This window comes from Sinocyclocheilus grahami, unplaced genomic scaffold, assembly GCF_001515645.1.
Source record: "Sinocyclocheilus grahami isolate Dianchi unplaced genomic scaffold, SAMN03320097.WGS_v1.1 scaffold98.1, whole genome shotgun sequence".
Taxonomy (NCBI): Eukaryota; Metazoa; Chordata; class Actinopteri; order Cypriniformes; family Cyprinidae; genus Sinocyclocheilus; species Sinocyclocheilus grahami.
Genome location: NW_015505277.1, coordinates 876,836 through 890,452, shown reverse-complemented (window position 1 = coordinate 890,452; position 13,617 = coordinate 876,836). Strand labels below are relative to the sequence as shown.

Genomic DNA, 13,617 nt, shown 5'->3' with positions numbered 1-13,617 from the left:
GAGAAATAAAGTGATATATAACCGTCTCACTTTATGACTTAAGAATAAATAGTCTAGAAACTAAAAATGCTGAATAAATGCTGAACACATTTACAAGTTTACAAGGATTGATTCAGTTCATATGTTTTCAAATTGATGAATATTTTGGTGGGGCACCACCCCACCTATCCATAAAGAACAGCCACAGCTGCTACTGAAATAACTGGATTTTGCCAGATAATATTTGATAAACCATGGTAAATGTGACCACAACTTTAGCAACAAAAGATAAAGACATTTTATGGTCCCACAGGTTTGAAATGACATGAGGGTGAATACATTTTCACTTGCGCATAAACTATCTTTAACAAAAATAATGAAACTGATAATAAAAAAATAATTTTATAAAAATATTGAATATCTAATACATAATTGTTTAAAACTCATTCACAAATGAATAACAATAAAAAAATGTTTGAACATAAAGAGTCCATTCAGTTACAGTTTATGCTCTGACATAAACACTTTCCAATTAACTTTTTCCAGTTGTTTCATCTGAAATCCCTCGACAGACATGAACAGAGAGAGCTCTGGTAAGGTTCTCGATCTGTGAGCGGAGGAACCTGCGATCCTCCTGCAGGTCCTGCACCTGTCTCTCCAGAGCTTCAATCCTCTCCTGTTTGCTCTCCAGCAGACACTGAAGTTTAGTGATGGTCAGCATAACACCGCTGGGCAAATCTTCCATGATCGGAGGTCTCACTGCTGAGAAAGAGAGAAAAAAACATGACGATTTGTCTCTGTAAATGTATTTGTTCCTGAAGAAGAGAAGACTTCTCTAACTGACAACCCAATTGCCTGGCTGGGATTCGAACAAACGTCCCTCTGTTTAATGACAAAAGTGTACCACTCACACCACTGCAGCCATTACCTAAATGTCTTCTCTATCTACGTCTCATCATTGTGATTTGGAGCTAATTAACATTGATTCTCAGTAAATAACAAATCCCGTACTGGAGGTGGAAGTGGCGCTGCTCGGAGTGTTGTCCTGCTCTGTCTCAGTGGCAGCTGGCAGTGTGTTTACATTGTCCCACTGGATTACTACAGTCTCTGGTTCCTGTTTCATCCAGCTATAGCTGTTCACAGGACTCTCCAGTGTGGCAGAGCTGGAGTCAACTTCACTGCTGGGAGAGTATGGAGCAAAATCCTGCTGCCATTGGGAGTTCATCTCAACCTGAGAGCTGCAGGAGGACAATATCACATGACAATCAAGGCATAATTCCACTTTTATATATTACTTTACTAATAATAACTACATGAGCTCAAAGCTGGCTTCATTAAGTATATAACAGGCTTTCAAAATGTCCAAAACATGTTAATAATAGGACGATGAAAATGCTATAAAACAATGGTTATCAGGTTTGCAAACAATTAAACAGGCTAAATGCACATACGAGCATTGCAGTGGTAAATCCCGAATCTTGCTCCTGCGACTTCTCTGGTACCGTCTCCATTTCTGCCTCAGTTCCTCCTGTCTTGACTTAGTGAGTTCAGCTACTGGAGGATGTTTAGTCTTTCCCTCTCTTTTTCTTCGCTGATAACTAATAATTTGAAACAAAAAGAAAGTGTTTAGGCAAACACTAAAATGTAATATTTATATAAAAGCATTACTGTTTTTAATAATAGTATAACTTTAAATATAACTGCAGTTTTGCTATTAGAATTTATAATAATATGTGGAGCAAAAATCAAACACCTCTCTCTTCTTTTTGCAAGGTATCTGGCCCTGGCAACAGGATCAGCATTCACCTTTGCTCTATGTCGAGCCGATTTCTCATTGTTTGATAGTGGCATCTATTAATGAGAAAGAAAAAAAAAGCTTGTTACAACACAATAATTATGTATATATGTGGAAAGAATCCGTTACAAAGGGGATATGCATTTAAACTAGACTGTGTTGTATCTTAATGCTAGTCTAAATTTAATCTTAGGCCTACAGTTTAACAATTGTAATACAATTTTACTATATAAAAATGTATTTTGTAGTCCAGTTTTAATAGATGCCTGTGTTAAAGTGAGTGATCAAACCAGTATTGATAAGTAGACTTTAGTTGTATTAAATACAGCTGACTCCACTTAACTGTAGAACTGCTCTTGCAATTCATTTACATTTTATATTATAGTAAAATTCCACTTCTAGTCTAAACTGATCTAGAAGAACTAGTGTAACTGTGCACACAATATTTGATTTAACTATGGATTAAAGTGTATATGTCATATATTACAGCGCATACGACTGTATTAACATCTAAAAACATGGCTCTATAAATTCAATTGACATTTTCAGCATCAGGAAATCACCTTAGTGCGTGTGTCAAATGGAGTGATTGGTTACACCACTTGACATTTCAGTTACTACATTTGTCTAAAAAAGTACCATAATTCATGAACCTTCAAAGCTTCCCAGCAGACGATATGTGATCATCAACAAACTTTACTACGTCATAAAATGATGAAATAATATACTATTTGGAAAGACATACTAACCTTGACACACAGCCATGAGGATTTGAAGGGTTCGTCTCTGAGACACCATTTCCTGTTTCACGGTCACATGACAGCAGCACATGTCGGTTACACCAGAGATGGGGGAGGGGCTCTGGTTACACCACACAGAACAGCTTCACTACTTGTTTCAAAGAAATTATAATAAATATTATGCCAAACTGCTTTTGCATATACTTTCTTCTCTTATACTTTTTTAAATATAATTTAAGTACGGTTACACCAACTAGACCTTTTCTTTTTTTTTTGTCGGTTCTACTGAAGTAATTAGTTAAACTGGTTCTCAACGGGACTGAACACTTCCTTCACGAATAGGACTGAGTCATACACTCTAAAAAATGCTGGGTTAAATACAACCCAGCGCTGGGTAAAATAGGGACAAACCCAGCAATTGGGTTGTTTTGACCCAGCGGTTGGGTTACTACCCAGAACAAACCCAGCAATTGGGATGTTTTGACCCAGCGGTTGGGTTACTACCCAGAAGGTTGGGTTAAACATTTAACCCAACCGCTGGGTCAAAACAGCCCAATTGCTGGGTTTGTCCCTATTTTACCCAGCACTGGGTTGTATTTAACCCAGCGTTTTTTAGAGTGTATGGTCCTCGAGTCAACCGCTCAACCGAGAACCGTCCCAGGAATCCGTTTCCCAAAAGTATCAACTATGGTTGCAAGTTCTGTTTTTAACTCCGTTGGTTACGACCGAACTTGCAACAGCTGCTTTTGGGAAACGCATCCCAGGTCATGACTGTAATAATCAAATGGCCCGAAAAGTGAGCTCATTACAGTATGCGTGAACTGAGGACTTGACCTGGTCAACCTTACTGCCTGATTAGGTTCAAAGTAAGTAACTTTTAATAATAACTGAAAAGTACTGCCTGTGCTTTTCAAGTGATTCTGAAGATCTGCTTCAGGTGTGTTTGACTGGGGTTGTTAAACTTTGCAGGACAGTGGGTCCCAGGAGCAGGGTTGAAGACCTCGGTTATAGAGAGCATGTTCATTAAGTTGAAAATAATAAATAAAAATAATAGCTAAAATCTCTTGCAGGACCTTTATTTGTTAAATAGCTTGGCACTTGGCAGACAGGCATTTTTAAACATTTAAAAACGAATGAAACCAATAAAGAATGAAAACAAACGTTTCAAACATAAAAACCACAAGCAGTGTTCTTGAACTCTGACTCTTGAGGGCCACTGTCCAGTAGAGTTCAGCTACAACCCTGATCCAATTCACCAGCCTGTCATTTTCTAGCAATCCCTAAAGACCTCTGGATTGGCTTTTTCAGGGGTATTTGAAACAGGTTGAAGCTAAACTCTATAGGACAGTGAATCTCAACTTTTTGGCATACCGGACCCCAGTCCAATTCAGAACCATCCTCAAGGACCCCCAGAACAAAATTGACTCATCTATGTATCATTTGTGTCTTTGTGAGTTCCAAATACAGTCAAGTATAATTCAGGTTGGCTGACTTGTCCAGTATTTGGTCATATCATCAGCTATATTGGATTTTTCTTTCATGGGAACATGTCATGTCAAAATATACAAAATGTATACAAAAAAAATCATACTTTATATGGACCCCCCTGGTCTTACGTCAAGGACCACTAGGGGTCCACGGACCCCTGGTTGAGAAACACTGCTATAGGACAGTGGAACTTGAGGATACCAGATATGAAGAACCCTGACATAAAGGAACACGGTGACATTGTGTGAGAACATAACCTTGGTAGAGATTTCTGTAAACAAACACATACAAAAATCATCTCAAACATACAAGCCCAATCTGTGCTTCATGAGTGGACTGGATGGTCTGTTCCAGCTACTGCACACAATATGTGTAACTTAAAATTGAAAAAGAAAAAAGTGATCTTGTGCATTTATTACACAAACCACTTAAAACTCCAGAGAGACGTACACACAGTACACGGTAATAAAACTACTGTATTTCCTTCCAGCACCATTTTCACTCAACAATGGTATTAGAGCGACCTCTATAGTTCAATCATGGAGAATGCTCTTGTTTTTATTGCAGTGCTAGGCCAGCTTCTCCAGAAGCTCTCATCCGCTCCATCCTTTATACAAGGGCTTCATCAGCAAACAAAGAAAGAAAAAGAGGTGTTCAGTAGTGATATCAACTGGTAGGTCAACCCGGAAGACTGTGTCAGGGTTTTACTGATGGTTTTCAGAGTAGCAGTTTCATTCATTTCATTTTCAGAATCACTGTTTACACAAGTATAAGAATGTAAATTTACATTTGACAAATCGTAAGTAGCAACTTGCCTTTTTAAAGCAACAAGATAACCACACTCATATGTACTCATAAATCAAAAGCCCACCTGAGCAAGGTTCAGATATGTTAATTAATGTTTTCTGGGTTGTTCAATTACAAACTGAACTGCTCTGCTGTGGAGAGAGGACACACTGCTGGGCGTAGCGGACTTATTTTTCCTTCGCACGGCCTGATCAGACCCACCAGACGAACAGATTTGTTAGCAACCTGGTGCAGTTCCGCGATGAGGAGGGCCATGTTGGGGATGTTGTCAGGGAGGGTTCAACCAGGAGCGCTGTTCCAGGCCATTATAGAGGGCCCAGATTAGGTCCTTTATGGTATAGGCTACTCTACTCCTGGGCATATGGACGCTCGCTCGTAAAAAACTGTCCCGGGCCCTGTGAACTTTAATGACACACTTGGGCAGAAAGTACTATTCATGCTCTTCTTCTTGATAAAGGCTGATCAAGACCTAGTCACAATGAGGAACACACCCTGTTGGGAAGAGATTGAAATGCAACTCAAAAATCCATTTCAAATTTGGCCATTTTGATTTAAGCTTGGCTATTGTTTTGGTTTTAGGACAACTTTGATGAAAGGTTTTGATCCACTTCAAATGTTGACTAGTGTATATATATATATACAGTATATATATATATATATATATATATATACACACACACACACACACACACACACACACACACACACACACATACTGTTAACTATTACACGTTTACTGTTAAAACACTATCTTCTGCAAATTACATAATTGTAATTAACGTGCATTTTTAGTGCACTTCAAATTGCAAAAGTATAATTAGTATTCTTAAACTGTACTTGCACATAATATTAATGACATTTTAAACGTGCAAGTTTTACTTTAATTTAAAATACATTTTTAAAGTACACTTGATGTGTTAAATAAAATTCTAAAGTATATTTAAATCACTTATAATTTGAACTGTAGTGTGTTATTCAATGACTCATTTAAAGTTAATATATATTAGATGCCCTAGATTGCAACTCCATCATTATAAATGTGTTATTACAAATATGTTAACATACATGACATACATTTTTCAATAGAAATTACATTATAGTATGTTTTAGTTTACCATAATGCATATTTCAAGACAACAGTAACTATGAAATTACATATAAAGTTGTACTTAAAGAGTTAGTTCACCCACAAATGAAAATTCTGTCATTAATTATTCGCCCTCATGTCGTTACAAACCCCCGTAAGACCTTCGTTCATCTTCGGAACACAAATTCAGTTATCTTTGATGAAATCCAGAGCTTTCTGACCCTCTATAGACAGCAAGAGAACTTTCTGTGCCTTGACCGTGGTAGTTCTCTTGCTGTCTATGAAGGGACAGAACTGTCTCAGATTTCATCAAAAATATCTTAATTTGTGTTCCGAGGATAAACTTACGGGTTTAGAACAACATGAGGGTAAGTAATTAATGATAGAATTTTCATTTTTGGGTGAACTATCCCTTTAAGTGGGTCAAAAAAAAAAACTATAAAGTTCAAATAATTGCATTTCATATAAACTTAACATATAACACATTTTCATTTAATTTCAATTAACATTGCAAGTGTCCAAAAACATAACATTCAGTTTACACTTCATTATACTCTTTTAAAGGATATTATGTTTTACAGGTATTCTTTTTAAATGTATGCTAAAGTGTATTACTTTTTACAAGGAATTGTGTACAGGTAAGGCACATTTATGAACAATCCAGATACAAAACTGCTAATGTTAAAGTGTTACTTGTCATGTACCTCTCTTTCCTTTCTTCTTATGGCGTCTTTTTTTTCTGACGCTGCTGGACTCTTCAGATGAAGATTCATCAGTGATGCTCTCATCTTCGATATATGAGCTGGACGAGCTCTTACGCCGCCTTTTCCTTGACCTGGACTGAGAGAACACTGATGTGCTCGCTGCAGCAACAGAGAATAATAGGAACCAAGAGCACGTGAGCAAGTACCATTGTAACAGGAAATAGAGCAGGGATCCTCAAATCTGGCCCACAAGATCCACTTTCCTGCAGAGTTTAGCTCTAACCCTAATCAAACACACCTGAGCATGCTAATCAATGTCTTCAGGATCATTAGAAAATCACAGGTAGGTGGGTTTGATCAGGGTTGGAGCTAAACTCTGCAGCGCATTGGCCCTCCAGGGCAAGATATGAGGAACCCTGAAATAGAGCATCAACTACAAAATTCATTAGCTCATCATTTCACCTCATAATACATTAAAACATGAAAAAATTTAAAATCTATTAAAATCTCAACTATATTTAAAAAAAAAAAAGCGAAAGTGGCCTTTTATTGTGGCCAGCCTAAGGCACACCTGTGCGATAATCATGCTGTCTAATCAGCATCTTGATATGCCACACCTGTGAGGTGGATGGATTATCTCGGCAAAGGAGAAGTGCTCACTAACACAGATTTAGACAGATTTGTGAACAATATTTGAGCGAAATAGGCCTTTTGTGTACATAGAAAAAGTCTTAGACCTTTGAGTTCAGCTCATGGAAAAATGGGGGCAAAAACAAAAGTGTTGCGTTTATAATTTTGTTCAGTGTAATACAGATCGCATTCAACAATACAGGTGTTTTGGATGTTTTTCCACCACACCTTCAGGCACTGAAACCAAGCGAGCGCCAGTGAGGTTCTCGATTTGTGAGCGAAGGAACCTGCGATCCTCCTGCAGGTCCTGCACCTGTCTCTCCAGAGCTTCAATCCTCTCCTGTTTGCTCTCCAGCAGACACTGAAGTTTGGTGATGGTCAGCATAACACTGCTGGGTAAACCCTCCATCGAAGGTATCGATGCTAAGAAAAATTAATTTATATCTCATCAGTGAATGTGCTCACGGATTCTCAGGAAATGAAAAAAAATACCGTAATAGTGACAGTACTGTTCAGATTTTTGTCCTTCTCAGCATCAGTGGCAGCATCAGAGTTCTTATTTTCCCACTGGATGGCTTCTGGCTCTGGTTCTTGTTTCACCCAACTGTGGCTGCTCACGGGACTCTCCTGTCTGGCAGAGCTGGAGTCCAGTTCACTGCTGGGGGAGTATGGAGTGGACTCCGGCTGCTGCCACTGAGTGTTAATCTCAACTGGAACACTGCAAGAGAACACTAGCATAATTGCACTTTTGATATTTATTATCTTAATGATATTTAAACATGACTGGTTTAATTACTACTTCCAAGAGTACTAATATTTGGTATTACAGCACTAGAAAGTTTCACTGTCTGTATCACTCCACCTGTCTTGTGTTTACTGCATTCGGATCAGAGTATATAAGTGGAAGTAAGTTGTGTGATTTTGTCTGAGTTATGAGCAGTGTAGTTGCATTATAACAACAAAACTAAAATGCTTATATTTGGTACATCTCGAGAATAGGTATTAGCCACTGCTAATAAAGAGCTCTTTACTAGGTCATGTTTTTACTTTGCAAAAATAATTTAAAAACTATTAGACTAATAGAATACTCTATTATCACAATCTAGTGCACCAGCACAATTGTCAATGTGATATTTGACCCTGGACCACAAAACCAGTCTTAAAGGGGTCATATGATGCGATTTCAAGTTTTCCTTTCTCTTTGGAGTATTACAAACTGTTCGCGAATAGATAAGATCCCTAAAGTTGCAAAGACTAAAGTTTCAAACCCAAAGAGATATTCTTTATAAAAGTTAAGACTGGTCCACGCCCCCCTAAAACGCCACGTTTAAACACGCCCCCACATGTCTACATCACGAAGATTTGCATAACACCGCTCAAATTCAAACGCGAGTTTTGAGCAGTATAGAGTAGCGCTTGTTGTTTATCATTTCTCCGATCACAAACGCAGACATGGTTTTAGGCTTATGCAGCGCGATGCAACGCAACGTAAAAAGACAGTATAAGTCATTATAATCAGTAATTATGTCCCCACTGGATGCAACAAATGCCTCGTTTATAATGGGTTTTAATGTTTTTGTCTCGTCGCTCCGGCCGGGACACGGCATCACAATATGGTAAGGGACGTAAAACATTTCCCTCTCACGCTTGAGGTATTTGGCAAATCACAACGCACTGGATAGCTGGCCAATCACAATGGGTCAAAATTATTGTTTTTTCTTTTATGCCAAAAATCATTAGGATATTAAGTAAAAATCATGTTCCGTGAAGATATTTTGTAAATGTCAAATATATTTCGTAAATATATCAAAACTTCATTTTTGATTCATTGCTAAGAACATTTGGACAACTTTAAGGACGATTTTCTCAATATTTAGATTTTTTTGCACCCTCCAGATTCCGAACCATACATCAATGGAAAGCTTATTTATTCAACTTTCAGGTGATGGATAAATCTCAATTTAAAAAAATTGACCCATATGACTGGTTTCGTGCTCCAGGGTCATATATTGTTTTTAAATGACCGTTTTATAAACAAGTATTTAAAGGGGTCACATGATGTTGCTACAAAGAACATTATTTTGTGTATTTGGTGTAATGAAATGTGTTTATGCGGTTTAAGGTTAAAAAAACACATTATTTTCCACATACTGTACATTATTGTTTCTCCTCTATGCCCCGCCTTTCTGAAACGCGTCAATTTTTACAAAGCTCATCGGTCTGAAAAGCGAGGTGTGCTGTGATTGGCCAGCTATCCAGTGCGTTGTGATTGACCGAATTCCTCAAGTGTGTGACGGAAATGTTACGCCCCTTACCATACTGTGATGCCTGCGGCAACCACATGTGACGACCCCGGGCTGGACTCCGCTTCGTCCACGGTGAAAACCAATCCGGCGATCGACAGCGCGAAATTGTAGTATTTCCTCAGCAACCAGCACGGATCAGCTCCAGGCATGACGAAGCGATATCATCCTCTTTTGGAAGGCCAAACAAAGTAGTTTCGCTTTCACAACGACACACACAGCGCCTTCACGACATGTCAGCGGCAACAATACTACAGCGAGAATAAAAGTTATGCCTTCTTTCTTTGCGTGAACATTTGGGCGCCGTTATGCAAATCTTCCCACATAGTGATGTAGATATGTGGGGGTGTGTTAGAACGAGCCGTTTTAGGAGGGCGTGATTGACTCTTAACTTTTATAAAGAATATCTCTTTGGATTTGAGACTTTAGTCTTTGCAACTTTACAGATCTTCTTTATGCACCAAGAGCTTGTAACACTCCAAAGAGAAAGGAAAACTGAAATCGCATCACATGACTCCTTTAAAGAAATAGTTCACCCAAAAATGAAAGTTCTGTCATCAGTTACTCATCCTCATGTCATTCCAAACCTGTAAGACTTTCTTCTGTGGAACACTAAATAAAGCAATAAGCCCCAAGAAGCCGTGGTTTACAGTGAATTTATAACAGCTAAGGGGCGTTGTTAGGTACGACGTGAAGCGGAGGCTTACTGCTTTTATAAAACGGTTATTCCATACACATAGTAAGGTTTCACAAAATAAAACAGAGCAAATAAAGTGTAATGATATTAATAAAAACAGTATTCATCCGCCAAACAATGTAGTTCCTCAGAATCAGGTTGCAACAAAGTGGTTGCCAAGCAACACACAAACGTAAACAAAGGTGTGTGTGTGTTTGTAGAGTCATTCACAACGGTTTCGAACGTGACTCAGCCAATCAGAATCAAGGACCAGAACTATCCGTTCTATAAACAGATATTTTGAAGAATGTTTCAACTGCTGTCCCTACAATGAAAGTCAATGGGGTCCAGAACACTATTGCTAATCTTTTGTGTCCCAATGAAGACCGAGCGAACAACAAGAGGAGTAAATGATGACAGAATATTCATTTCTGAGTGAACTATCATTTTTTTAATGTCGAATAATTTCTTGAAGTCCTTTATTTTGTTTATCTTTGCCTTTCAAGTAAAACTAGCTTTAAAATAAGCCCAAGCTTCGAAACAATAGACAAGCAGAGTGAGACGTCCCAGGCCCAATGCTGTTATATGAAATGTAAGAATTCTATGCCAGAAACTAACCTTTTATGGTTACACAACGTTTTGCTCGGTTTTCAGGCTAAACATACCTCACACACACCGCCATGATCTCCCTCGATTCAGTCAGTCTTTGAATCGCAGTGAGCCTCAGACTGTGGTTAGTGTATATCGTTCTCGTGCCGGCCTCTTTGCATATTTTGGGCAGCATTTGGGACAGATAATTGACTCCCATTGGAAGTGGCGTATACCACATCTCATCGGCGATCACATATGTCCTTTTGGGCTGCAGATACAGCGCTTTTGCGTCGGCGGGGATTTTGCTCAGATATTTCTCCAGAGATGCGACTGGGCACAGCGGATTGCCGGGCTCTTCATACATAGCCCTGCGGGTTTTCTTGTCCTTTTCCGGCATGTTTTTCGTGTCCTCGTGTAATGTCATCGTGAAGTATTTGAATCCGTTTTGGTCTCGGTTCAGAGCAAACGCGTCTGGCTGCAGGTGTCGGTTGCCCTCCTTACCCCTGAGTCCGAAATGTAACTGGATATCGTACCAGACCTTATTTAGCAAGCCTTTCGGGTTGCCAGGGTCCAGTGCAGGGGAGTGCTTCAGTAGGTGCTGGTCCTCAGGTGAAATCGGGGGGTAATGTGCTGTTATATTTCTACCGGAGCGTCGGATCTGCTTAACGACGCCTTTGAACACATTATTGGCGGCCCTAAACTCTGTGTCCTGCATCAGATTCCACACCCGGTTGAGCGGAGGTTCATTGATGAACCGATTCAATCCAGCTCGAAGCCCGACGTAGCTGCTGATGCCGTACAACTCTCCTTTGCTCGTCCGAATAGAGCCATAAAACTCGCGAAGCACCGGGTTTAGCTCCGACTTCTCCACGGTTTTAAAGTCGATCGTCAGCTGCTTTTCGCGTAACCAGGCTTTAAAACAGTTCACAGCCCATACAGTTTGCTTTACAGTACTAGATTCGTTCCGGTTGTGCTCCAGTTCGTCTAAATCCGCTGATGATACATTCGCACATCTGGCTATCTGTGCTGTTAAACTGGACTCTCCTCCCTCAGTCTCTTCCTCTTCACCTGAAGAGCTTTCGCACTTTAGGTCAAACATTGTATTCATGGGAACAAAATCCGTTGGTTAAACTGCTTTCTTCTTCTTTCTTCCTTTCTGTGTCATGTAGGCTCATACTACATGACATATGTGCTAAGCTAAAATGAACAATTATTTGAAGCGACTTGCTGACCTGTATGTTTACAGGATTTCTTTGTTCTTCTTCTTCTTTGAGATACTAGACTATGATGGAGCGCCACAGAAATATACCGCCACCTACCGTTTACCACGCAAGCAACATGCGGTCTAAAATGAAACTTCACTGTACGATTGAAATGTCTTCCATTTCATGCAAATGCCCTTTTTTTTTAGCTAACACAGCATTGGTACTTTATCACTGATATGCTATCATACTCATGCAAAAACAAATAAAGATTCATAGAAAAGCTGTTTAGCCATGGCTTCAGTGCTAGTGCTGGGTCGCTTCTGAATTTCCTATACGCGTTTTTAAACGGTGCTGTTTTGATCTGCTGCAATGAGAAAGATTTGTAATGCTTTTTTAAAGTTTACAGAAACAAGTGTCCATGGATTAAAAGAAATAACTCAAATAATGATCAAATTCAATTAAGCTTCAAAATGATAGAAATATTAAAAAGTAAAAATGTATATAATAATTTATTAGTAATATATTTATTGCTAATCATTTATAGCTTGGCATATCTAGAAAATGTATTTTACATAAACCCACTGTATTTAAAAAATATATAAAAAATGTCCATGGCATTTCTTTTCCAAAGAAGAAATGTTCAAATGTGAATTACAATAAGACATTGTTTTGTTTTAGCTTTTTTCAATGCTTGTTTTGCATTATTTTAAAACATTCTTAAATATGTAATATGTATGTCCCCTTGGAAGAAACCACTGACATGCCTCAAGCTAAAAGCTTTATTAATGTTCACTCAGTTTATATTATTTTTTGTTATTATTTATTTATTTGTCCATTGCTTTTTAGTATCGAATTTTCAATAGTCTTCCTTTTCTTTTTATGACTTTTCTCAAATAAATATTTTTGAGGGGATCATATTATGCATAAAAAATTAAAAAAACGTACAGCCAACAACCCTAATCGAAAAGACTTCTAACAGAAAGTCTCAGAAAGCCAATATCAACTTAATACTTACAATCATTTTGCTATTTGTGACCCTGGACCACAAAACCAGTCATAAGGGTCAATTTTTCTAAATTGAGATTTATACATCTTCTGAAAGCTGAATAAATAAGCTTTCCATTGATGTATGGTTTGTTGAATATCTGGAATATGAGGGTGCAAAAAAATCTAAATACTGAGAAAATTGCCTTTAAAGTTGTCCAAATTAAGTTCTTAGCAATGCATATTATTAATCAAAAATTAAGTTTTGATATATTTACGGCAGGAAATTTACTAAATATCTTCATGGAACATGATCTTTATTTAATATCCTCATGATTTTGGCATAAAAGAAAAATCGATAATTTTGACCCATACAATGTATTTTTGGCTATTGCTACAAATATACCCCAGCGACTTAAGACTGGATAATTATAACTTTGGTAACTGACTTACAATTAGAAACAAGCTACAGAAAGTTTACAGAACAAAAAAAAAAAACGTATCCATTTAATTAAGTAATAATGAATAAAGAGAAAATGTCACGATAATAATGCTAGTCATCCAGGAACTTTGAACTGCTTTATTTTATTCAGTTAATTACTTTAGGGAAATACAGTTGTATTAATAC

General features: G+C 38.1%; 1 protein-coding gene across 2 annotated transcripts; it reads right to left on the bottom strand.

The window, feature by feature from the left end:
* Window positions 1-478: 478 nt before the first annotated feature.
* On the bottom strand, window positions 479-12,058 carry LOC107588023 (zinc finger MYM-type protein 2). Of its 2 annotated transcripts, XM_016276007.1 has the most exons (5): window positions 10,875-12,058; window positions 7,740-7,948; window positions 7,459-7,653; window positions 6,601-6,759; window positions 4,163-5,301 (listed from the first exon to the last, which is right to left on the bottom strand). In XM_016276007.1, the coding sequence occupies exons 1-5, from the start codon at window positions 11,906-11,908 to the stop codon at window positions 5,279-5,281; spliced, it is 1,620 nt and encodes a 539-aa protein (XP_016131493.1). In that variant the 5' UTR covers window positions 11,909-12,058; the 3' UTR covers window positions 4,163-5,278. The 2 variants fall into 2 exon arrangements, with proteins under 2 accessions (XP_016131494.1, XP_016131493.1); XM_016276008.1 differs by lacking the exons at window positions 4,163-5,301; window positions 6,601-6,759 and adding an exon at window positions 479-602 and having other exon boundaries at window positions 7,518-7,653.
* Between the last annotated feature and the right edge of the window lie 1,559 nt (window positions 12,059-13,617).

Coding starts and splice junctions, on each gene's coding strand:
- LOC107588023 (XM_016276007.1), bottom strand. CDS start 11,908: ATGAATACAATGTTTGACCTAAAGTGCGAAAGCTCTTCAGGTGAAGAG. Junction 7,949..10,874: donor ATCATGGCGGTGTGTGTGAG/GTATGTTTAGCC, acceptor GTTCTCTTGCAG/TGTTCCAGTTGAGATTAACA. Junction 7,654..7,739: donor GAAGGACAAAAATCTGAACA/GTACTGTCACTA, acceptor AATTTTTCTTAG/CATCGATACCTTCGATGGAG.